This window comes from Tachysurus fulvidraco, chromosome 3 (genome assembly GCF_022655615.1).
Source record: "Tachysurus fulvidraco isolate hzauxx_2018 chromosome 3, HZAU_PFXX_2.0, whole genome shotgun sequence".
NCBI lineage: Eukaryota > Metazoa > Chordata > Actinopteri > Siluriformes > Bagridae > Tachysurus > Tachysurus fulvidraco.
In genome coordinates this window covers 25,384,781-25,411,069 of record NC_062520.1, presented here as the reverse complement: position 1 = coordinate 25,411,069, position 26,289 = coordinate 25,384,781, and the positions used below count along the sequence as shown (strand labels likewise).

Sequence of the window (26,289 nt, the reverse complement as noted above, 5' to 3'; positions counted from 1 at the left end):
CAGTATTTAACCAAATTCAGGAACTCAAACATTATTTTAAAGTATTGTTAAAACTTTATTAACATACTACAGGTATAATAATACAGCCTTTTGGTCACTCTCATTATTAAATGTACACACAAACAGTAAATTCAGTCAAGTAAAAGATTGATCACATCTCATACAGTTACATGAACATCCCTTTCTCTGTCAAATACATGTTCTAATAATTGCATGGGATATTTGCTCTTATATGTTGCTACTTTATTTCTGTGATGGACTGGTATCCCATGCGGGGTAAATTCTCCCACCTCGCACCCAGTATTGCTGGAATTGGCTTCAGAACCACCATAACCCTGAGCAGGACAGATTGGTTAAATATTTGTTGCTGTTGCCAGTTTATATATCTTCTCAAGCCCCCTCTGATGATCGCTCTTTTCTCATGAGCATTGCTTCATCTGGACCAAGACTTAAACAACATCACGTCCTTGAGCTGCGCTCTTCTTCCTCTTTCTCCAGCTGGTAGGCAGGTTTATACCGAGTTACACCCCTGCTGTCCACTACTTGGAGAGAAAGGTTCCTGAAGGTGTTATCCATGCTGCCCAATGACGTGTAGCTACGGTACACACAAATATAGAACAGTAAAGAGTCTGACGTCAAACAGAACGAATCAAAAGCCGCATACTGAATAAACATCTGGAGTAAATGGATATTGTGTGTGCAGTTTGTGTGGTAAATGAAGACTCACCCTTTGTCATAGAGAATGCAGTAAGGCACATACAGGGTTCTCAGGAACAACCAGATGTCATGATATGTCCAATCCTAATGATGAGCAGAGAGAACAATCACAGACAAGTGTTTCAATACTAAATCATTATATAATTTCATTAAAATGCAAAAGTGAAATGTTAATTCTTTACTGATTCAAAATATCTAATATATCCCTGCAATATGGCACTGTTTTTTCATTTAACAATTCATCAATCTGTTATTGGTAGACAGTACAGCAAGTGTATAGAATCTCCTTTGTTGCTCCGGCAAATAAACTAAGCACAGCTTCTACTGGCTTCTGTGGCAGATGGTACACTTGGTACAGATTAACACTCAATGCACAACAGTCTTTAATATATCATTTTTGCTTTTTGCCTTGTAAGACACAGGCAATCATTAAAAGGGTAACGAACATGAATGACATATCAAACTTAAACACAACAGTGTTATGGTATCTTTATATGTGAAAAATCCTATAAACACGTTCCAACTATACTTGTATTTATACGTCGGTTTAGCTAGCTAGTCAATACCCTTTTCACCGAAGCTCTTACATATGACGAGAGACAGAGAATTATACAGGAGACCAGATGAACACACTGATGTAGATAAAAACGTCAATAAGTGACGCATGTGCACGTCAGTTCATTTTTGCCAAACAAGCGAGAAATTAAAGCACAAACCCCAACACATTTTAAAAACTGCTCGACTCTATGAAATATGAATCTGCCTTTGTATAAATCCATCTGCTAAATCTGAATAATCATTATTACTGTCAAAAAAATGAATGTTAATGTGAACCTCTTGCCAAACTAAAACACGAGCAAGAAGCCTCTCCACTCAAAGCTTTTAAATCAGATAGATATACAAGTCTGCAGTTTCATGTACTGTACTGTACATAAGCAGTATTGAACAATCCAATGGCTTCTGAAAGCCTATTCATCACTATACCCTCTACTGCACCTGTGTTAGTTTTGTGTGCTAAGGTGATTTACATACACTATTGTCTGTATGCTTTCTATGGTTGTTCTGAGGCCTTACAAAGTTTACATAAGATTTAATTTCAATAAAATTAGTTTGATGAAGTCAAATCAAATGAAACATTCCACATTTATTGGGTGAATCAGCAAGTACACTTTCATTAATCTAATCAACTGCTTGCAAAGATTTGCACTACATGAATGCTAAAACTTTTAAACAAGACGTAATTATTACTGATGCAAGGACAAAAGGTCTTTATTTTAATTCCTATAGCTTGTTATTTATAATTAAAAATAAACTGCACTTTATTTTTGAATAATTTCCTTTAAAACTTTAAAGCTGCAATACTCTTATTAGCCACACGGAGGAGCAGTTGGACAGCCACAGTTTGACATCTCCCCCAAAATTAGTGCACTGCTTTAGACAGTGATCAAAATATAATTGTTCATATTCGCCAAATGTGCATAGTATTTAATTAGAGGAATTTACTGTACAAGATGTCCATAAATGATCTCAACTTTTAGTTAAAAATGAATTGAAGTTAACAAAAAGCTGCCATGTTGGCTATAATGTCTGTGTCAGTAATGTTGGACACATGAGCTCTGATGTATTACCAAATGCATCCGCTCCCCATCCACACCACATTCTGTAGCGGGGTCTGTGTGAGTGTCCTGACCAGCTGTTTCACTGTCTGTTATGTGTCCGACTGTGTATCAGATAATGAATGGGATCTCCAATGCAAAATAAACCCCCCCATTAACTGTTCATGTCCATGCCACCTGGCAGAATATCTCAAAGCGTCCAAACCCTTGTCTCAGAATCTAATTATTAGACCTTAACTGACTCAGGATTGTCAGTAGTAATCGTCAGCTGAGACAACTTTTAAAAGTTAATAAATTCTGAGCAAACGTTGTGTTAACGCTCGAACAATCATGGACTCCTCTAAGCAGCTGGCTCTGAGGCATGATCTGAAGGAAAGATAGAAAATCTTCAAATGACAGCAAGGAATTGCAGACAGCTTTAAATGAAACAGTTGTTGTTCTACTGTGCATGACATGCGCAAACATGCGAGATCTGCATGGAAGAGTCATCAGAATGAAACCTTATCGGCAACCTTCTCACATATTCAATTCAATTCAGTTTTATTTGCATAGTGTTTTTAACCCAGGACATGGTCTTAAACTAGCTTTATGTAAATAAAATGTTTATGTAAATTTATTAGAATTTATCCCAGTTTATCCCTAATGAGAAGAGTGAGGCAACGGTTGCAAAAAATTTTTTAAAAAACTCTGGTGTGAAGAAGCCTTAAGAGTATCCAGAATCAAAAGGGAACCCATCCTCATTGGGGTGGCACCAGAGTGTGATTATACATCATTATAAAAACACTGGATGGTGTGAATTCCCATAAATACTCGGTAATAATGTAATTTCTACAGTCATGGCCAAAAGTGTTGGCACCCTTTTAATTTTTCCAGAAAATGAAATATTTCTCACAGAAAAGTATTGCAATTACACATTTTGCTATACACACATTTATTTCTTTGGGTGTATTTAAACAACACAACAAAAAAACCTGACAATTTCACACAAAACTTTTGGGCCACTCTTCCTTTGCAAACTGCTCCGGGTCTCTCATATTGTAAGGGTGCCTTTTCCCAACAGCACTTTTAAGATCTCTCCACAGGTGTTCAGTGGGATTTAGATCTGGACTCATTGCTGGCCACTTCAGAACTCTCCAGCGCTTTGTTGCCATACATTTCTGGGTTCTTTCTGAAGTATGTTTGGGGTCATTGTCCTGCTGGAAGACCCATGATCTCGGACGTAAACCCAGCTTTCTGACACTGGGTCCTACACTGCAACCCAAAATCCTTTGGTAATCCTCAGATCTCATGATGCCTTGCGCACAGTCAAGGCACCCAGTGCCAGAAGCACCAAAACAACCTCAGATGAGACCAAGATAGAGCTTTTTGATGTGCTTTATCAAAAAGCTCTATCTTGGTCTCATCTGTCCACAAGATGTTTTTCATTTTGGCAAAGTGAAGTCTTGCTTTTTTATGTCTCTGTGTCAGCAGTGGGGTCCTCCTGGGTCTCATGCCATAGTGTTTCATTTCATTCAAATGTCGACAGATAGTTCGCACTGACACTGATGCACCCTGAGCCTGCAGGCATGATTGCATTTCTTTGGAACTTGTTTGGGGCTGCTTATTCACCATCCGGACTATCCTGCGTTGCAACCTTTCATCAATTTTTCTCTTCCGTTCAGGTCCAGGGAGATTAGCTACAGTGCCATGGGTTGCAAAACTTCTTGATCATGTTGCGCACTGTGGACAAAGGAACATCTAGATCTCTGCAGATAGACTTGTAACCTTGAGATTGTTGATATTTTTCCACAATTTTGGTTCTCAAGTCCTCAGACAGTTCTCTTCTCCACTTTCTGTTCTCTTCACAAATACACAATTCAAAGACTGAGTCTTCTTTCCTTTTTTCTGCTTTCAGGTGTGGTTTTTATATTGCCCACACCTGTTACTTGCCCCAGATGAGTTTAAAGGAGCATCACATGCTTGAATCAAACTTATTTATCCACAATTGTGAAAGGGTGCCAATAATTTTGTCCGGCCCATTTTTGGAGTTGTGTGTGAAATTGTGTGAAATTTGCTTTTTCCTCTGTTTTTTTCTTTTTTTGTGTGGTTTCAATACACAAATACTTTTCAGAACTTTTCTGTGAGAAATACTTCATTTTCTGGAAAAGTTTCAGGAGTGCCAACACAACAAATGATATATAACTATATATAGTCAACTTAGAGTTGTGTAACCATATCTCAAGGTCTAAAGTATATATAGATACAGAACACAGATGTGTATTTTTGGAAACACAACCACCAGACAAGTTTGAAATAAAAGAAAAAGAGGAGTGGCATTTCATGAAAAGAACACCTTGCAAATTGTTAAGCACGATGGAGACTCTGTTGTGCTCTGGTGTAGAGACATAGGAGCTGTAGCATGGGTAGTTCGTATCAGCAAATGTGGAAGCGAATATAAAGCAGTGGATGAAGAAACTAACTCTGAATAGGGAATTTTCGATTGGCCCACGAAATTCCCCGACTAAACATTATGGAGATCTGTGGGTAGACCTTAAAGAGGGAGCGCATGCACCCATCCTTTTGCACACAACACAGCAGTGACCTCTGGCACTGGATCGGCAGGTGATCTGTTTTAATTCAGCAGATGATCAAATTAGATTTTGAGATGGATTCAAACAGTCAAGGTCACAGCAAGGTCACATGTCTCCAGTAGCTTTTTCTTCATAAGCATCCTTCCAATTTAAGGGATATTTTGCATGCAGACGAATAAGTCTGTTCGACTTTATTACAATAGTTTGCTGCAGATGTTGTTTGTGTCTTTCACCTGTATAATTTCGATTTGATGCATATTGTACATTTACGGTTAATCTGATAAACCTCATTTAACTGCTGAACGATTATTGTGTCCTTCATCGTGTGTATTTGATAGATCAAAATGAAATTACTGATACGAACACCCAAATATTTATAAATGAAAATCATGGAAATCGTCAGGGGTTCCTAAACTTTTGCATACGACTGTATTTGGTGAGTTGTGTGCAACTTTTTTGCAACGTTTGCATGCAACCACATGCTATTGTCATATTACTCTCGGATGTCATAATACCTTTACCGGCATTACCGGTCATTCTGGTACACAACACAACACAAGACAACACTAGATTATTTACACACAGAGATTTGAGTGCTGATGGAATGTGGTGATAAGGCTTCAGTTACTGTGTTGGTGATTAGTAGAATAGAATTGAAGCCTTTATTTTGTCACATATACATTACAGCACAGGGAAATTCTTTCTTTGCATATCCCAACTTTGGAGGTTTGGTCAGAGCACATGGTCAGCCATGATACAGCACCACTGGAGCAGAGGGGACTAAGGGCCTTTCTCAAGGGCCCAACAGTGGCGGTGCTGGGGTTTAAACCCTGAAACTAGAAAAACAACAACCCAGAGCCACCACTGAACCACAATGTATGTTCAGAACGGTTGTGTTGTATTTACTATGGTATTGTGTGTATTTATTTATTTACCCTTAGACTAGATTAAGAAATTCACAATAAAGCTGACTAAAGATTATTAAAGGCTTAAAGGATTTTAAAATGAAGTAGAATGCATATGATGCCAAATTTGAATTAAATTTTATATGTCTTTCTTAGGGTTGCAAAATTCCGGGAATTTTCAAGGCTGGAAACTTTCCATGAGAATTAAAGGGAATATATGGGAATTAACATGAATATATGGGGATTAATGGGAATATATGGGAATTAACGGGAATTTTTAAAAAAAATGAAGAGTTGCCTATAACAAGGAACTTAAATGTAGTTAAAGAAAATGTTAACAGCATAATTGCGTTTAAAACAACAAGATTTAACGCAATTTAAGTTGAATTTGTACCCTGCGTTCCTCGGCCACTTGCACACTGCTTACTGGAGGGCCATTGAGGCCAAACCCCCTGCATGTACTCACATTCTTCCATAACATGCACAGTAACACTTTATTCTAGGGTCATTTAACTAGTTGCTTATTAGCATAAATATTAATAGAATATTGGCTATTTATTGGTGCTTATTAAGCACGTATGTATTAATGCCTTATTCTGCATTATCTTATTCTACATTCTTAACTGTACTACCTTACTAACTCTTAATAAGCAGCAAATTGGGAGTGTTACCACATGCACAGTTAATTTGATGACCCCCTCTCACACATTCACTCCTGAAATAAAAAAAAAACCTCTATAAAATAATGTTTATTACAATTATGAAGTTTATGTTTATTACAAGCATAATAATGTTTATTATGCTTTTGTGTTACTCAATGAAATAATCAATTAAAGTTCTACTTGCAATCAAGACGTATTTTTTAAAGTTTGTATTACCTTGCATGCATGTCTGCTTATGACCAAACAAAATGTTTATGTTTGGTTGTATATGATATAGTTTATATAAATTTCCCTATATTTCCAAATAATTCCCATAAATTCCTGTAAATTCCCATAAATTCCCATAAAGCTTCCCATTTTGAATATTTCCAAAATTCCCCAGATTAAGTTCCCGTGGAAAGTTTCTGGAAATTCATCGGAAATTTACCGGAAACTTTCTGCCCCTTTGCAACCCTAGTCTTTCGACATGTGTACCGCTTGCTTGTACAGACATATGAATCTTATTAAGAAGCCAGAATGGAGAGTTTGTACACTTCCAATGCTGCCTGCATGCGTGCACGTTTTGTTTTTACCAGTAATGGGTTGACTCTCATGTAGGGAGGCCAGTCTGGGTCTGTGGGGCAGAGAGCAGTGAGAGTGTGTGAGTAAGGATCAGTGCGCCTGGTGCCCATGAGAACAGCACGAAGCTCAGGTCTCTTCTCCTGCACTTCAATTAGAGCCTGCTTAATGTTGCCCTCTACAGCAAACAGGTCCAGATCATATCTGCAAAACACACACACACACATCACTTGTGTATCCTCACATAATGCAGGTAACTTCATTAATTAAGACAACTTACAAGCAGCGGCCTACTTTGTGCATTCGCTGCCACACATCGAGTACCTTCCCTATATACCTTAATGATCTACTTTAATATTATGCCACTGAACTTTATTAATCCTGAAGGAAATTCTTCTGCTTCAAGAGTGCACAAGAGAAATAAATCTAAATGTAATGTAATCCAATTACATTGCACATGATATGGTATTAACGTACATATTGTAAATGATGTAAACTGAGACGCATAGCGCCCGCCTGAGTTGCTCCGTGTTGTCAATACTTTAATCCATGGCTGTGTTCCTACTAAGTTCTTCTTCTTCTTTTTATAATCGTCATCATAATAAATCAGTTCTAAAGAATTTACCTTTTAATGGTGTCCTGCAGAAATCTCTCCATCTCTGGGAACGGGGAGACGATTCGGATGTACAGGGCTTTCAGCTTGTCTTTACTGTCTGGATAGCGACTGAGGAAGAGGAAGGTGGTTTAATAGCTTAAACAGTGTGCTTCATGGTGAAAACCTCCATGTGTTCCGATTTCCATGTGTAAATGTGAGACATTAGCGCATGTGTTTTAGACACACATGAAACTAGAGTATTTTTAGACCAGTTCTGTGCAATACAGCTTTCATTTCTCATCTTCGACAAAAGATCGAAACTGTCTGATGATTTAGACCCGAAACACACCAATTCCGTGTCGGATAACCGAGCTAACGTGCACTGATGTTATCAGCTGTGCTTCGAGAGAAAGATAACGCAACGTCATTGAGCAGGTGCTGAATACTGAAGTTACTTTTACCAGCTTGTGAAAGTTAGTTTTTGACCAATACTTTAACTGGAAGTGAGAGTTTGAAGTATGTGAACAGGAACTGGATGGGTTTTTAATTAGAAACAAAACTGCTGAATCATGCCTGTTCAACAAAATCTAGAAATCTAGGAAAAGCCGCTGGTTCGGAGTTTGTACAGGTTCTGAATTTCCTGCTGTGCCTCTTCTTACCGAGGCTTGAGTGGACCTTAGTTCTGACTGGATATCATGCATACTTGTATACTACTACATCCTTGCTGGATATGAATGAATAAATAGTCGACTGCATTAAAGAGCGTTTACTGACTGACAGAAAGAGGCATAAAACTCTCGTTTCTCTCTTCTTACCGCTTAAGAGCGGCGTAGAAAAGATGCAGCAGCGCCGTGCAGTCTTTGCCGCCATTGAAGCCGATGCAGATCTCGTTCAGTCGGTAAAGAGCCAGCGCCTTCTCGATGGTCCTCAGAGCTGCGGCTACTTTCTCTCCTAATGGTGAACCTGGAAAAGATTAATTATATCAGAGCGCACCCAGAAACTCCTGGGATTCGACCGTGAGCTCGAGTCAGTGTCCTGAGTGGCGTTTTACACATAGTAACACATTGACCCGGAATTTGTGTGAAATTTAGATTTTGGCTTTACAAAACTGCTTCCGAAGCACATCAAGATTTGACGATCTTGTCCAGAGAGGTGTGTACAGGTGTGACGATCTTGTGCTTAGGTGTGTACAGGAAACTTTCCTTGGGAATTAACGGGAATATATGGGAATTAACTGGGAATTTAAAAAAATGCAGAATTGCCTATAACTCACTCTCTCTCTCTCTCTCTCTCTCTCTCTCTCTCTCTCTCTCTCTCTCATTTTCTACCGCTTTATCCGAACTACCTCGGGTCACGGGGAGCCTGTGCCTCTCTCAGGCGTCATTGGGCATCAAGGCAGGATACACCCTGGTAAGGGTGCCAACCCATCGCAGGGCACACACACTCTCATTGCCTATAACAAGGAACTTAAATGAAAAAAAATCTTGCAGAATAATTTTGTTTAAAACAACAAGATTAAATGCAATTTAAGTTGAATTTGTACCCTGCGTTCCTCAGTCACTTGCACACAGCACACTGCTTACTGGAGGGCCATTGAGGCCAAACCCCCTTCATGTACTCGCATTCTTCCATAACATGTACAGTAACACGTTATTTTAGGGTCATTTAACTAGTTGCTTATTAGCATGAATATTAATAGAATATTGGCTATTTATTAGTACTTATTAAGCACGTATTAATGCCTTGTTCTGCATTACATTATTCTACCCAATACCTAAACATAATAACTACCTTACTATGTATCTCGTAATAAGCAGTAAATTAGGAGTGTTATGACCAAACAAAATGTATATTTATGTTTGTATATGATATAGTTTATATAGATTTCCCTATATTTCCAAATAATTCCCATAAATTTCAATAAATTCCCGTAAAGTTTCCAATTTGGAATATTTCAGATTAAGTTCCTGTGGAACGTTTCCAGAAATGTACCGGAAATTTACCGGAAACTTTCCACCCCTTTGCAACCCTAACAGGAACACATCAAGAAGAAACACACGGACAATGCATCTGCACACACACACACACACACACGCTTCAAACTCCTCGATCGGCAACGCAGTGTGTGCATTGTTTTGCGATCCAGATATGGGTGCAAAACTTCTCTTTTGTCCTGATGCCTTCCTATAAACAAGTCCATTAAAAAAAAAATAGAAAGAATATAATATGTTTTCAATTCCTGTCAAATTAGTCCAAAAAAACACATCTGGGTCCAATAAGACACAAATACTTTGCAGGAAAAATAACACTATTGCCAAAATCATTTGCATTCCTAATCATGTGCATAAAAATATCACACACATCCACATGCTATCACGCCACTCAGGAGACTGACTCATATTTTCAGCTTTAAGCCTTTAAGCCTTATTTTTGAATAATATCTCAACAAATAGTTTAATGAAACGTTTGTAGCACTACAAGACTTTTTTTTATGCGAAATCGAACCTATTTCTGCAAACGGATTGCACATTTGCAGTCATCGTTACAAGTCTTAAGTTACATAAAGTTTTATTTGTGCTTATGAAGCGGTGAGTCGATATGAGTGCATTTCAACCTGATCCAAACACAGACCATTACTGAACCTGAAAAACACTGAAGAAAGCCCAGACCAGTCTGCTGTGCATTATTTATCAGTTATTCCAGTCTGATAATTCCCATTGCAACACTTGCTGGTTTTTTATCCGTATGCATGCTAAAACCAAGGAAACTTCTCCGTGATCAATTATTACTTTGCACTCTTTTTTGCACACAGTTTTGTGCTCTACTTCTAGCATGTTTTTTTTTGGTATTTCACTAACATAGTTTTCCTATACAGTAATTACCATCCAAGGCGAGTGAGTAGACCTCATGGGGAGCGACGGCTATAGGATCGCTGACCAGCCGCACCACACTCCCTTTAGGCAGCTCCTCCTCCAGCCGGGCCTGTGCTTTCTCCACGCTGTTGGCACTATCTGAGTCCAGCACCAGCCTCACGCGGTAGTAGTTACTCAGCCAGTCAGGATACGAGCCGAGCGATATACTTTTTCCCCATTCAGACTGCAGCCTCGTCAGGACGGGCGCAATTTCTGTTTCATCGGCATCCACAAAAACCTCACGCGTGTGAAAAGCAGTTCCCGGGTTGGCAAACAGGTGCCCCAGGCCATTAAAGGCACGTTCCAGAAGTGTAGGGATGCCTGGGAACATGTAGACGTTGCGTACACTGACCAGCGGGAAACGCAGAGGCTCTCCAGTCTGAGGGTCGCGGCCGTAGTTCAGCTTCGCAGAAGAAGGTATCGTGGCGAGTTTCATGGGGGCGCTGGTAGAATCGACTTTGCCAAAGAACTGCTCGATGAGGCGTGTGAGCTCCGGGTGCGCTTGCAGACTCTCGCCGAACGCCAGAGCAACGGCTTCAAAGGTCACGTCGTCGTGAGTGGGTCCAATGCCACCTGCCGTGATGAGGTGCGTTACCACAGGTGAGAGTGCGGCCACTTCCTTAGCGATGACCTCCTGCACATCGGGCACCACCGAAATGTGCTGCACGCTGACTCCCAGCTTGCGTAGGCCGCGACACAAGAAGGCGCTGTTTGTGTCCGCCGTGTGACCCTTACGCACATGCAAAAAAAGGGAAAAGGATAAAAAAAAATGCATCCCTGATGAAAAAAAATATAAATTTTTGCTCATTTAAACTTTTGAACTCTGGCCATTTTGTCATCCGTATGTGTTACTTATGTGCATTATGTACAAACAAAAAATTCCAAGCCACATGTAAATATCAATATCTGCATTATTCACAACTAGGTACTAAAAAAATGACTTCTAGGTTAAAGCTGCTAAAGGAGAATGTGTTGTACAGTGATTTGCAAAACATGGCTCACACATCCAAAGAGGTGTTAATATAACTGGTATTGTAGTAAGATGCAGAAAAAATGCTTTAAATGTGATGAATGATGTTTGAAGGTACTTTTTAACACAGAGTAACTGATTCTCTGGAAGGTTCAGCTACAAAAATCTCCTAATAGCTACAATAAATAAATATGATTGTACTAATCTGGCTAATATGTGTAATATTTGATTAGAAAATATTGAGTCTTTCAGCCCCTGATGAAGGATGTGAGGCTAAAATGGAGCGCTTCCATACAAGCTGTGTACAACATCAGAGTTTTGCCAACCCTTACCATCACTGGTGCACCTCAGTGTCTCACCTTGAGGATCTCATCACCGATTATGACGATGGCGGCCGTGACCACTTCTCCGTTTTCAGTGCTGCCATTTTGGGCCATAGTGCTGAGGTGAGCTCCCAAACGACGAATCCTCTCCACAGCTCTGCTCAGCCGAGGTAAAGCCTGGAGCATTCAGCCGGGGTGAAGACTGCGGGAAAGACCAAATCCAGAGAGACTTTGTAGGAGGGTCAGCATCATTGCAACAAAAATCAGGTAACAGTCGATAGTTTTGGACTTGATCTTGAGACGTTCTAAACTCAAATGGCACTACAGATGGCAAAATAAAAGCCATGGTAACTTGAATTATTGATACTGAACACACTGAATAATAATGATTGCTAAAGGATAATAATGCAAAGCGACCTGGGATCTTTTATTTTTAATGAGAGCTGGCAACTTAAAGCCAAAGGGCAACCGTTATAACTAGATGTGGGCGTGTGCAGCAAGGTAACAGAGCTGAGAAAACTTTATGTAAATACAGAATGACTCTGTACAGCAATTCGATGAACGTCAAGAAAGTAGATTCCACTTGAGCTGCTGATTTTCCTTCGTCCCGTATATTATGCAGAAATAAACTGGTACATTTTATATACACAAACGCCAAATCTTTCCAGAATGTTTCATTTTAGCAGAAAGAAAAACTGATTTGCTGTTAAGTGGAATTCCACCCACTAAGAACCACTATTACTATAGCAACAACTACTGGGAACACCTACTTTAGACTTCATTAGACAGCGATTGGCGGCTTGCGGCGAAAAAACAGTGTGTGAACGTGGCAGCTTGGTAGTGAGAGTGGATTACTGAACGTCCTTACTGGACACAGGCTCAGGGCCCCAAAGTGTCAGACATCACCAAAGCCTGAGACTCTGCCTAAAGTCGCTCTTATTAACTGCAAAGTATCAAAAGTCTCTGTGAAAAAATGAAGTATTAGGGATGTAGTAGCCTAGTGGTTAAGGCGTTGGATGTCTGATCAGAAAGTCTTGAGTTTAAATCACAGGTCCACTAAGCTGCCACTGCTGGGCCCCTGAGCAAGGCCCTTAATGCTCAACTGTATAAATTGAAATAAAAATGTAAGTCACTCTGGAAAAGTGTGTCGTTATGTAAACGTAAGTAAAAACTATGCATTTACAAGAAAGAAACCATCACTACGGATTGTTCCGCCTCTCCGTCTGTAAACACTTCTGCCCAGATGCCCCATACCCAGGGACAATTTGCCTCCTACATCATCTCTGCTTGGTGGCTCTGAGATTTGAACTCTTGACCTTCTAACTACTGACCCAGAGTCATAATCACTACACTACAGCATCCCTCTTCACACATGATCCACGTCTCATCATTATAAAGGGAACTGAAGCTCTTCTATTCGTACGAGTTAAGATCATATGGTTTAACAAATGAATTGAATTAGGAATCATTTATTAATAGCTTTTTGACCCCCTTACCTTCTTAGCAGGTGATAAATATTGACTGGGAGTGAATCAGTCCAGGAAGTTACCTTGACAACAGCATCTTTATCTTCTACACGAACATTTATTTATTCATGTCAGAGGGCAAACTTACTGCAAGCGGTCATGTGTTTAAAACACAGCAAGACGTCTAAGAGTGAAAAAATTACGGTTTGATTAAACATTACAAAAACAAAAAAAACGTAGAACACATAAATAAGCGTTTAATTAACGCCTTAATTCGTTACATTGAAAGTAAACCCGTGTCTTCTGCTTCATTTCAGCCAAAACAGAACGACCGTGTCGTGTAAGGAAACTTGAGATCTTCTCAAAGCCAATAGAACTCAGCCACTTGCAGGACATGACGTAGAAACCGCTGGAACGACCAATGAAATTGAAGAAAGGCGGGATTTACTAACCAACCCGGAAGTCTTGTAACTTCAGGCATGCATGCGACGGTTTTTTTTCTCCACACCCGTATTCGACAAATCCCACCCGTTATTAGTTTTGTTTGTTTGTTTGTTTGTTTCTTTGGGCTCGCGCACTCAGCGTCTGTCATCTAATTTTCATAAGTAACATTCAGGGTTATTTTTTATTTACTTTGCATCGTTATTATTGAACATTAATTCGTATTTTAAACTAACTCTTTGAAATTCTTGGATAAAATGCTTTTTTGGACACACCTATCTGAGACAATGTGGAAAACAAACTCATTTCATTCACTCATGAGCTGCAAGCTTTAAAGTGGTTTGGGATGTGGTGAAACTGGAGCCTAACTCAGGAACACTGTGTGTAGGATGGGAGGCAGGTCCATCAAACACACACACACACACACATATACACACACACATATACACACACACATATACACACACACATATACATACACACACACACACACACACACACACACACACACACACACACACACACACACACACACACACACATTATAGTTCATCTGTGATTTGCAATTCATAAGAGTGCACTCAGGAATATCCAGAGTGACAGACAGCTGTATTAGTTCCACTTCAGGTTTGGCTGGAGCATTAATTCTCAATTCTAATGATGCATTCTATATCCTACTTAAACAAATAAGTACTTTATTAATTACTTCAATTGGGGCTTATTACATTTAATTAGTGAAACTAGAAAAAATATGTGGACCTTATGATCTTCAGTACTTGTTTTTAACAACACATTTCTTTTTCAGTTTCCTCTCAGAGGAATCCTTGGGGCTTAGCTTAAGCTCCATTCCAATACTTTTTACACTATATACTTTTTTACCAGGAATAGAATTTGTGCTAATATCATATAGGTGTACATAGCCTGTACATTATTATTATTTAGTTCAAATAATGATAGCGTTTGAGACCTGCATTAGGACCAGCTCACCCTGCTCATAGACACCTCATACACTTTTTGTCCCCTTTCCCTGATAGGCGCTTCAGGCACCTTCAGACAAAAAACAGTAGACTGAGGAACAGCCCTTTCTCTTGGGCTGTCTCCTTACTGAACTCCGTCCGGTGACACCCCACACAGCCCCACCCCGTGCCTCAGCCCCCAAACCCTGTATATTATGTCAATATCACCTGTATATTTGCCTATGTAATATATAACTGCTTGTATATCATGTCTATATCACCCAACCTGTATATAATGTCCATAGCATATTTATCTGTACATATCCTGTTCATACTGTCAATACTGTATTCATACTGTAAATATTGTACATCTTGTTTGCTTGCAATGCTTATTGCACATCTGGTTAGATGCCAAACTGCATTTCATTGCCTTGTACTTGTATATTTGTGTAATAAAGTTAAATATAATCTAAAAAATAATACCGTTAATTTGATGTCAATTAAAATCTAAACAAACAATCAAATTATATGTATGTACAAATGCATTATTGTGCAGAGACATTACTGTGAAATGGTTATGCAGAGGAGGATCTTACAAAAGACTGGGTATATATTTAGAAACCAAATTGGGCCCAGGGAGACTGTACCTTCATAGGACCTAGACTTGTGTCAGACAGTCCTAGACCCGAGCAGCTAAATAAGCTGAAATATCTTCTTAGAAAGAAGTCAGTTTTTTTATAAAAATGTAATGAATTAAACATAACAGGGTGAGATAAAGTAAGAAAATAACCCATACTTCGAACTGATGTGATTTTGGCCAACACAAAGCAGGCTGACTTGGTGTGAGTGTCTAATTTCAGTAACTGTCCAAATGATGTGTTTGTTTAGTTGCTCAATGTTCCATTTCAGTCCAAGAAAACAAACCACCAGAGTGAGGACTGGCAGTAAACTGGGCCCCGGCTTGGAACAATGGCTGTTTCCTACAATCTTTGGCCTCCTTCCTCCTTTATTTTACCCCAGATCAAGTATGTGCTCCAAGACATATAATATTATATATATGAGTATGTAAACCTGATATAAACCTGTCTAAAGGAAGATGGATTATTTTGAAAAAATAATTTCTCCTTGCCATAAAAACTTACGCAACTTCAGATTTAAGTTATTTTCATCAGGCTAAGTTGAATGCAATTCTTATTTTCCCCCTCTTTAATAGTCATACATACATTCCAGTTGGAAGCAAACATGCCTACTTTCTGTGTTGTGTTTATTTTTTAACATTCGGAACTTACTCTCACTTTTTGTGTTTCTGAATGTGCTGAAATTAAACATTTTAAAATTTCTGAAATGATGTGCTGTTTACTTTAATGTATGTATGTATATATGTGTGTGTGTGTGTGTGTGTGTGTGTGTGTGTGTGTGTGTGTGTGTGTGTGTGTGTGTTTTACACTTACAGACCAGATTAGACCCTGTCACAAAGATTTGACTTCTTTAACGTAACCTTGTCTATCATGTGATGAATAGTGATAAATAACAGACAAATGGTCATTCGTCAAAAAAAAAATTGATTGGGATTGTTGTGTATGAAGCCACCCAGAGACTGTCATGCCTTCTATTGAACCAATGTTGTGTCAGTCAGCTGTATGGTCTGGTCTTTATCAGCAATCAGCTCTGTGCTGAACTCAGAGTTTACGATGACCCATTAGTTCCTCTCGAGCTCTCCATTGCACTATTATAAACTGTTGTAGAAAGGACATTATTTACATTATTTACTATCCGGTGTTATCCAAAGGAGGATGGTTCCTTTCTGAACCCATTTGCTCTCGAGGTTTCTTCCTCATATCATCTCAGGGAGTTTTTCCTTGCTGCCGTCGCCTCTGGCTCGCTCGTTAGGTACAGGGATAGATATATACTATATTCATTCTTTCATTCATTTTCTACCACTTATCCAAACATCTCGGGTCACGGGGAGCCTGTGCCTATTCCAGGCGTCATCGGGCGTTGAGGCAGGATACACCCTGGACGGAGTGCCAACCCATCGCAGGACACACACACACACACACACACACACACACACACACACACACACACACACACACGCACGGGGATGGGGGGATTGGACCAAGCCCCTGGAGGTGCGAGGCAAACGTGCTAACCACTAAGCCACCGTGCCCCCCTATATATTGTATGTATTCATTTATTTATTTTTATTTTTAATATATTTATATATATATGTAAAGCTGCTAATGGGAATTGTTAAAAGAGCTAAACAAACAAATTGAATTGAATTGAAAAGAATATGGTTCTGTAGAATATTTTGCTCAAAAGATTTACAAAAACATTGCCACAAATGTCTCCATTCTCCCCTATTATTATGATCCAAAGGTAATTGTTTGCATCAATTTTAAAGTGTAATTGCTGAGGTAAAACACGTGATCATAGCACAGGACAAACGTGCTCTTTTCCCCGGTTGAGTAAAAAACAAGTGAAGGCCACGCGAGCTCGGCCGGGCCAGGTGCAGGCGCTCGCGCATCACGCCAAACCGCATGACGCAGTCTTTCATTCGCGGAAGTTGATTCTTTCTGGTCTTCTTTCAGGGTGGCGAGTTTAGAAGGCGAGGGAAAGGAAGAGTGATTCGGAAAAGTAGTTTTCATGCACTTCTGTCATTGCTTCACGTGTGAACAAAGTGGGGAAAGCGGCGGCGGAGGCGGTTTGTTTTTTATTCGCCACCGGACTGCAACTAAGTTTTCAATGTAACATTGCAGGAAGTTGAGGTTAAAAAAAAAGAAAAGTAGGATATAGGAGACTCGAGGACGGCGGACACGAAGAGTGCGGGTAAGTTTCTATACTTTCTAACCATATTATCCAGTCAGGAGCTTTTAATCACATCGAACTGTATCTACAAAGTGGTATAAAGTTTTTTAACAAGTTTCTAACTGTCTACTTTATGCCTTTATGACTCGGACGCATCCCAAATGGGATCCTTATTCCATATGAGTGTGTCCTACATGAGTCGTGAGTTATGTGACTCTCAGCCCATATGACGCGCACTATTATGTTCAATAGGGAGCCATTTGGAATCGACTCCTCCGTTCTCACGTTCATTTACTACAAACATTGCTGGAGGGTTTTTTTGTTCAGTGTCTAGTGAAGCGTGTTTCATCGTGTTGACACGTATGAACACAATCATGTCTGTTTGAAGGATGTTATTTGTTATTTTCTTTGGTTATCTGTGTAATATCAGGACTGAACGCTAAGAAATAGCTACTTCGAGTGAACGTGCTTCGACGTTTTAGAGAAAAAAAAAGATAAGTACAGTTCAGAAACTGCTGAAAAGTGTTTAAAAAACAAACCAGAATATCAGAAATAGTATATTGTAGAGAAATTAGTGTTTTCTATGGTCCCCTTTATAGTGAGCATGTAAAGACAATAGATATCCAGGAAACTGTAGGACTGTGTGCAACCCCCTCCAGTAATTAATAAATAAATAAATAAATAAATAATGCATCTAAAAGAAATAAATAAAAATAAAAGCATATTCCTGTCAAAGAAATGAATATAAAAATATTATTTACCTACATATTAGCGACAAAAGGTGTTATTATGGGTAAATACATACAAATCAACCTGCAGGTTTATTGCTTGTTTTTTTTTTTTTTTTTTAATTCATTACTAACTGAAAATATATTTGGAAAAATAAAAGGTTAATCAGTGAACGTTTTCATCTTTTAGATGTTGTCCCTCGACTGTGAGATGAAAGATAAAAACATTCACCGATTCGTTCAACCACAAGACTCATTATTAAGAGCCATGGAGGGTGTCGGGGGTGTAAACTTTTGAACAGGATCATCATAGTATTATTTTGTCTTCTGGTAAACACGTAAATGTCTTCCGTCACTTCTGAAGTGCAGAAGGTAAATAAACACATTGATGATTTACACAAATCGTCCGGTTCAAAGTTTGACGTAGTTTGATACCTTCTTATTTTTCCAACTATATTTTCAGTTAGTAATGAATTAGATGCGGATGAATAAACCTGCAGGTGGATTCGTGTGTATTTACCCGTAATAACAATTTAAGAAGATCGGTGGGCAGTTTTACTGATCAGGACAGACAAAGGGAGAATGAAGCCTATGTAAACTTGTCCATTTGTGTAAATTCAGTTAGTTCATCTGACTATGGTCTGTTATGTTCCCCATATAAACAAGGGTGTGTAAATGGCATCCTTTCAGATACCAAGCACTGTGCATGTAAGAGCAATGCACTTTCAGCTGAAGTAGAATGAGGAAATTTCAAAAACACAGATGTTTAATTGTTTCTATGTGTATGTAGGGTTTAGCCATGAAATTAGACAGACGATCAGGCTGTTATCGGGTGTCCACTAATGATGGCTCCTTGTGTGTGGCTATAATGATACGAATGTGTTCTGTAAATGTTCATATATCAGAAACTAACTAGGCTTTTATCTTGTAACGGTAACAAAGACTCCCCTAAAACATCCAATGATATTAATCCGTCCTGCTTTCTTACATCTTTATTAAACGTATTTGAAGGAACGGAGCAAAGGTCATTATTTCTACATTCTTCTGTTTGCTGCTGTAGATTGTTCCCTTCAGGTCCAGGCATGCCTACAGCAAAGGCTTTACTACAATAGCTTAGATGCCATAAAAGTGACTCAAACCGCCAGAAGATAGTAAATCATTTTCCTCAAATCACATGCACCTCATAGAGGTGTAACACCACAAACGAACCCCAAAGCAGAAAGTCAGTTACGCTAGTTAAATGTAATGAAATATTTCAGTGATGACAGTGTAATGTTGGTAACACTCTCATATGTACAATGGGACAAATGTATGTAACGGATTTCAGATTGATTATATGTGCGCCACAGGAATGGAATATGAATACACTTGTTCCTATATGTAGTAACAGCTCGTTCACAGGAACATCATGTTTTTATTTATTTCTTTTATTTGTTGGGGAACAAAACAAGTTGCTATAACGTAAGTGACGAGACGACCTATCAATAATTTTTCTTCTTGGTGTTCTATAATATTATATGATGCTATAAACAGTTCTAAAAGTGTTTTATGCCTCAAGTGTCTTGGTCAGTGTGAATTCCCAAAGCATTTATCTGCACAGACAGGATTACAAAATCTGCTTTTCATGGGTGTCAGTCGAAGCTCGAGCATGACTAAAGCAGTATTCACTCCCAAACGCCACCCTGCCAGCATTCCAACTTCATTCGCATCCTTTGCTTAACTTCCTCACTTTGTTCCAAAGTTCTGACTTACCAGAACAGGCATTTCATTAAACATTTTTGAATGCTAGAACACACATTATACAATCCTATGAGTAAGTACTTGCACACAATGGACCATGCAGTTTGTATGAAAATTAACCACCCCAGAGTGGTCACAAATCACATACTTATGCACCATTCTATAGTGTAAATGCTATGATTCAATTCAAGTTTATTTGTATAGCGCTTTTTACAATAGACATTGTCTCAAAGCAGCTTTACAGAACATAAACATAGAGCAGAAGGTAAACATAATTAATGATAAAGGAAATAACGAATAATAAAAGAAATAAGAATTAACAGAATAAAAATTCTAGATTATTATTAGATGTATATAGTTCACAGTGTGTATGTATTTATTCCCCTATGAGCAAGTCTGAGGTGACTCAGGCAGCAGTGGCAAGGAAAAACTCCCTTAAATTGGTAAAGGAAGAAACCTTGAGAGGAACCGGACTCAAGGGGGAACCCATCCTCATATGGGTGACACTGGGGGTGTGATTGTAATATACAGTCAAACAAATGTTGTATTGGTGTGAGGTTCAAGGACTTCTGATCTTCTGAGTAAAACAGAGTCTAACTGGAGATGTCTCAGGATTCTTAGAGTCGGCCTCGGCTCAGTGGATGTCCAAAGGCTTCGTCCCACAGAGGACGATGGGAGCTGGTACAGTGTCTGGATGCCTCGGGATGGGTACAAAGAGAAAAGCAGTGGAAAGGGATTAACATATCTGCCGTTCATAAAAATGCGCTGGTCTGATGTACTGGTGCATGATATTATGGGATGTATTATGTGTACGCCTGACAGAAGAGATGAGTTTTTAATCTACATTTAAACTGGGAAAGTGTGTCTGAGCCCCGAACACTATCAGGAAGACTATTCCAAAGTTTGGGAGCTAAATAAGAAAATGCTCTACCACCTTTAGTAGACTTAGATATTCTGGGAACTACCAGAAGCCCTGAGTTTTGTGATCTCAGAGAGCGTGAAGGATTGTAACGTGTTAGAAGACTAGTTAGGTACATGGGAGCTAAACCATTAAGAGCCTTGTACGTAAGTAGCAGCAGTTTGTAGTCAATTCTATACCTAACAGGTAGCCAGTGTAGAGATGATAAAATTGGGGTTATATGGTCATACTTTCTTGTCCTAGTGAGAATTGTGTTTTGTTTTTTGTTTTTCTACATTTGTTTTGGAGTGAAAATCACAACTAAACGTAGTGTACTTCCTGCATTTATTTAAAAAAACAACCTGAAGTGTGGACAATTGACACTTCACCCTCCCAATTATCACAGCTTTGCTTATGTACTGGGAGGGGCGGGACTACCAGGCACTGAAAAGACGAAGTCAATTTTGAGAAATATTTTTCAAAACTGATGGACGAGACATCTTTAAATAAAACTCACTGTATTCTAAAGCTAGCAGTGTCACATTACAGGCATTTGATGTCATTTACCTATAATTGGGAAACGGCTTGTACATCAACTTAGTAAACCTGTTTTGTTTTGTCTTTTTCAGTGTTCATTCTGACCTCCTAAACACCCTCCTAAAATTCTTGGCCTAGACAGTAAAGTACATGGTGCACAGTGTGAAGTACTTCATTTCAAACGTTTTTTTATTGATTAATATCTGCAGGACATGTTAGTTACTGTTCCAGCATCTATAACAAACAGTCGTTCACTCTCTTGAAGTTAATAGGGCAAAAAAAAAAAGTAAATTCATAGAATCATCGCTGCCTGTAAACTTACTGGCTGTTACAAAAAGCTGACACACGAGACCACTTCCACACACGTTCCATAAACATCTCTTAATCGAAAGCTTCCAGAGAGCAATGGTTGTACTTTTGGTTTTATTCAACAAACACGACTCTAATCGTAGATTCTCTGTGAACTCAGAGTCTCAGTGAACACGCTGTTTGATGCATCAGAATGAGCAAATTAATACAAACCTCTGATTTATATGTTATAGTCAGAGCCGTGCTGTTCTAGGAAACGAAGGCCCACCTTCTGATTTGAGAATTCAGCTCTGCGTTGTGTCTGTGTCTTAATAATTGATGCTTTAAAACAAACACACACAGAGGGATGTGGTTAAGATGTTTGACTACCAATCAGAAGGTTGTGAGTTCATATCCCAGGCCCACCAGGCTGCCACTGCTGGGCCCCTGATAATGGCCCTTAACCATCAATTGCTGTTGAAAGAAACACATACAGTCACAGTAGTAAATTAGCCTACATACAGTATATTCAATATATAATACAATTTGTATTCTACTTTTTAACAATAGTGTCTGTTGCATTAGGACCCTAAGCCTTTGTTTATTTCTATTTTGAAATATTTTTAAAAAGTATTTTTCTTTTAGCTAAGGAAGCACTTTTAGAAGATGGTTTTTAGAGTTTGTTGCCATATTAGACCGCATATTAACTGGGATTTGTGTGTAAAAGTTCTAAGAGGACAAAATGGTTCACCGTATGACCCTCTGATGGTCTGATAAGATCCCGATAGGCTTCTTCGTAATTGTTCATAACATGCGTGAATCTCTATCAGTGACATAGATCTTATAATGTGCATCACTAAGCATTCTAGCAACTGCAAAATGTCTCGTCTTTGTAAGGAACCACTGTCCACTCAAAACACAACAGAAAACCAAAGGGTTTCACCTTCTACAATAATCGTCCTTGCCAAGGCAGTGAGCACAACAGCATTGTTGGTCTTCAAGCTCTACACAGTCATTAGTGTGTCTGAGAAATCACAGGTTGTCGCTACACACACAGGCTTAAGTAACAGCTGGGGACACACACCACAGCAGGTGACTGATATAAACATAGCCTGCATTTTCCTTCACAAGCCATAGCTGTAGGGGTTCCAGCTAAGAAAAGCAAAAAGAAAAAGCCCCTGTCTTTTACTTTTCTCTCACAGTTTTATCATGGAGTTGCCCAAAAATTTTCCTATTAGTTAAGGTCATGTGTCAAGCATTAAGCCTTCAGTTTAGTCTAGTTTAATGCTAGTTTTAATGCTTAGTCTTGAAGAATCACTGACACGGTTTGTTCAATGCTTTTTATTCTGAAAGTTTATATGTGGTAGACGGCTGATGATGATGATGATGATGATGGTCTTCATAGTGTTCCATGGTACATCTAACAGTTTGGAAGTTTTTTATTGGCCTGACTAATCAATACCTTTCTGGAAGTGAGAGAGCATGCATACTGATATTTAGTGATGTTAATGAAATTTAGCCTAAATATAGATGTATTTAGTCTGTGGTGGGGAGTGGGGGCTTCAGAAACGTTCTTCGTCTTTGTTCGCCAACTGACCCATGTTTAAGTTTAAGATTAAGGAGTTTTATAGAAGTAGCAGTTGGTGTTTTCGTATTCTTTTTATTGTTATTTATTTATTTTTAAATAAGGGGAAGCGCAGCTGTCTCGAAGCACGACAAGCCATTTATCAGTCATCTTTACTGGAGCAAGAGAGTTGTAAAGGGCAGCTTTTGCTACCTAACTTTTGAAGTAAAATGAATTTCGGGTGTCGGTCTGCTCGTCCGTTTCACTTTCAGTCACGAAAGCGCATCAGAATCCGAAGTGCCCAGCTTCACCGAGGCTAGCTAGCTATGCATTCTTTTTAAATGACGAAAATAAAATGCTAGGCTTTATTAGTTGTGTTTTGAATTAGGTTACGATTGTAACCATTACGCATTCTCTGCAGGTTTATGTGGTCGACTGACTGCCACCGATATGTTTACTTTTTTAACCGTCAGTCATGTTGCTAACTGTTTTAATGATTAGTTAGTTGTGAGGTCTCCCAATCATGATGCGGAGAAGCCCGCCCACCTGAGAGAAGTGAAAAAGAATTTCTGAAGAACTCAATAAATGTTGAGAGATTTTTTACCTGCACGCTTATCCAGTGAGTTAATCTTTGGACCTTTTTTAAAATAAAGTTTTACTTTTTTACTTTAATCTGTCAGAGCATTGCACTGTTCGCCTTTTGTTACATAAACAGACTGTAAGCTACCACAGATATTCTCTAACACTGCAGCTCGGTGAATAAACATCTCAGTACCACATTTTAGTGGATTTTTACAGGAGGCCCTGATTTCCCATGTAGTCTTAAAGCAGCTGCTTAATCACTGATTATATTCAGCTTTATCAGCATACACATTGCAACAGTGCTGTAAATGCTGTTGTTCTTTTCATAATTCTTAGGAAACAACACTTGGACTATGGACTCTCGTACACACACACACACACACACACACACACACACACACACACAATAGTTGTTCTTTTTCTTTTTCTCTTTTTCTTTCACATCCCTTCATTGTTCTGGTTGCTAAAAATACTCGAAATTTTCTGTCAAACATTTCGTTTCAGCTAACACAGATGTCCAAAAACACAATTTGGATATAGGTCACCTGAGACCTAAAGTGCATGTAGCTATGCGGTTTAATACACTTTTCCTGTCTTTCCCACACTCATTGTGGCTTTTTGTCTTAGACAAGGTGTCAGCATGATTAAAATAGCGAACTGAGCTTCAGCCGAACGGATGAGCGACTTGTTTGCTTTTTCTCATCTTTTAAGATATGGTGCTGAGAAATAGTGTGTAAATGAATAATATATTTAATATCTATATTTAAAAAAAAGAAATAGTATGAAAACTTCACTCGATTTCTGTGCCCTGAACGTTACAGAATTTAAACCTTACAGTTAAAACAGGAAAAATAAACCCACACACAAAACCCATTGACGATACCAATATTGTAGGTGAGTAATGATCATGATGGATCCTGATGAATGTTCCAGATGATCCATGTCGATGTGGTGACAGAAAATGGGCAAAAGTGACCTCTTTTCCTTTCTCTGGATGTGTGGGATCATTTTAAGAACACAACATCCTCTGTTATTTTCCATCCCACTGCCTGGATATTTTGTGTGTGTGTGTGTGTGTGTGTGTGTGTGTGTGTGTGTGTGTGTGTGTGTGTGTGTGTGTGTGTGTGTGTGTGTGTGTGTGTGTGTGTGTGTGTGTGTGTGTGTGTGTGTGTGTGTGCTGGGTTGTTTCACCACCTTCTCATTGCAGTCTTAGTGAGTCAGTAGCTGTCTCACTCCGATTGTTTTAAGTAGAGATGTAATTATAAATACTCACATTACACTATTCAGTATACTTTATGACCATGATGGGACATGAGAAAATGTATTAGCAAATTTGTGGGTGTAAGCACTTTGTTAATTAATCAGGACAAGGAGGATCTTTTGGGTCTTAGTGAGGTACTTGCTTGTCGCTAAGAAAGCTGCACTATGGGGAGGTGGGGCATTTGGTATGCTGATCGGATGGCATAGCACATTTATGTATCCCTGTAATGATAGGCCATGAAATTCACACAAATGCATATTCATGCCTTACTGTGCGTGTTCTTTATAACATCAGCAAGTAGATTTTCATGAACTGCATTAACTTGTGGATCTAGCTCAGAAAGAAGAAGGGTTTTAGTGCAGAAGAGTGGTTGAACACTACTACTTAACTAACTTCTGCAAATGCAAACATTACTTCCTTTTGACTTTGTAAGCACTCAGAAAACAATAGTACATTTAACCCAGTAAAGTAAATGATATGCATGCAGTTTTAGTAAGATATTCACATTAATTTAGTACAGAGTTAATTTCGTAGTGAACTTAAGTAATTCTTCCTTTTTTACTGCAGCATTTGATGGCTGCTGTTTGCGTAATCACTTAAAGGTAGGGTCTCCGTTGTTTGAGAAATGCTTCAGAAAACTGCGTTTTATATGGTCGGAGAGAGTGTTCAGTGCGCATGTGACATTAGCAGAAAGAGGTATTAACATTGACATGGAGGATAAAAACAAAGAAAGAAAGCGAAGAAAGGCTGACGATAAGGTAAGAAGTAGGACGTGTTAATAAAGGATCAGCTTTCCAGCGCTGGAGAGAACTGAACGTCTTCCGCGTGAAACGGAGCTAAACCTTTCACGGTACAACACACAGTACTACAGAAACACATTTGTATTACCATAGTATTACTCATTGAGTTCATTTATTGATAAAAATATCCCCTCAGTCAGCTGCCCCAGCAGGTTCTGCCATAATACTTGTCTGGGTTATACTTGGGTTATACTTGTCTGGTGTATGTGTGGGCGGAGCTATCAAAACAGGGGTGGGACCATTTGTGTTAGGGGCGTGATTGTTTTGGTGATTTCAAATGTCAAACATTGGCTTTCAAACAACGGAGACCCCACCTTTAATTGTAAGTTTTATGACCTTTTTTAATCAGGTTACATGTATACTATTTATATTTACACCATTTGGTGTCA

The 26,289-nt window shown here is 38.9% G+C and overlaps 2 protein-coding genes across 8 annotated transcripts in view; one reads left to right on the top strand and one right to left on the bottom strand.

The window, feature by feature from the left end:
- Positions 1-396: 396 nt before the first annotated feature.
- On the bottom strand, positions 397-13,708 carry flad1 (flavin adenine dinucleotide synthetase 1). Of its 3 annotated transcripts, XM_047811585.1 has the most exons (9): positions 13,576-13,708; positions 13,325-13,478; positions 11,865-12,030; positions 10,506-11,265; positions 8,439-8,586; positions 7,654-7,752; positions 7,043-7,232; positions 728-801; positions 397-595 (listed from the first exon to the last, which is right to left on the bottom strand). In XM_047811585.1, exons 3-9 carry the CDS (start codon positions 12,012-12,014, stop codon positions 460-462), a joined length of 1,557 nt encoding a protein of 518 aa, XP_047667541.1. In that variant the 5' UTR covers positions 12,015-12,030; positions 13,325-13,478; positions 13,576-13,708; the 3' UTR covers positions 397-459. The 3 variants fall into 3 exon arrangements, with proteins under 3 accessions (XP_047667541.1, XP_027008997.2, XP_047667542.1); XM_027153196.2 differs by having other exon boundaries at positions 13,325-13,672; XM_047811586.1 differs by lacking the exons at positions 13,325-13,478; positions 13,576-13,708 and having other exon boundaries at positions 11,838-11,976.
- A 3,467-nt stretch (positions 13,709-17,175) lies between these two features.
- Positions 17,176-26,289, top strand: part of shc1 (SHC (Src homology 2 domain containing) transforming protein 1) — a 37,238-nt gene continuing 28,124 nt past the window's right edge. For 2 of the 5 annotated variants that reach the window (XM_027153173.2, XM_027153146.2), the window contains exon 1: positions 17,176-17,523. Coding sequence is in view for 1 of the 5 variants with exons in the window: in XM_027153136.2 (XP_027008937.1) it covers positions 18,573-18,602 (30 nt within the window). In the remaining 4 variants the exon portion in view is untranslated. Of the gene's footprint in view, positions 17,524-18,420; positions 18,603-26,289 lie in introns of all 5 variants that reach the window. The other 3 variants (XM_047810972.1, XM_027153136.2, XM_027153153.2) reach the window with 3 other exon arrangements.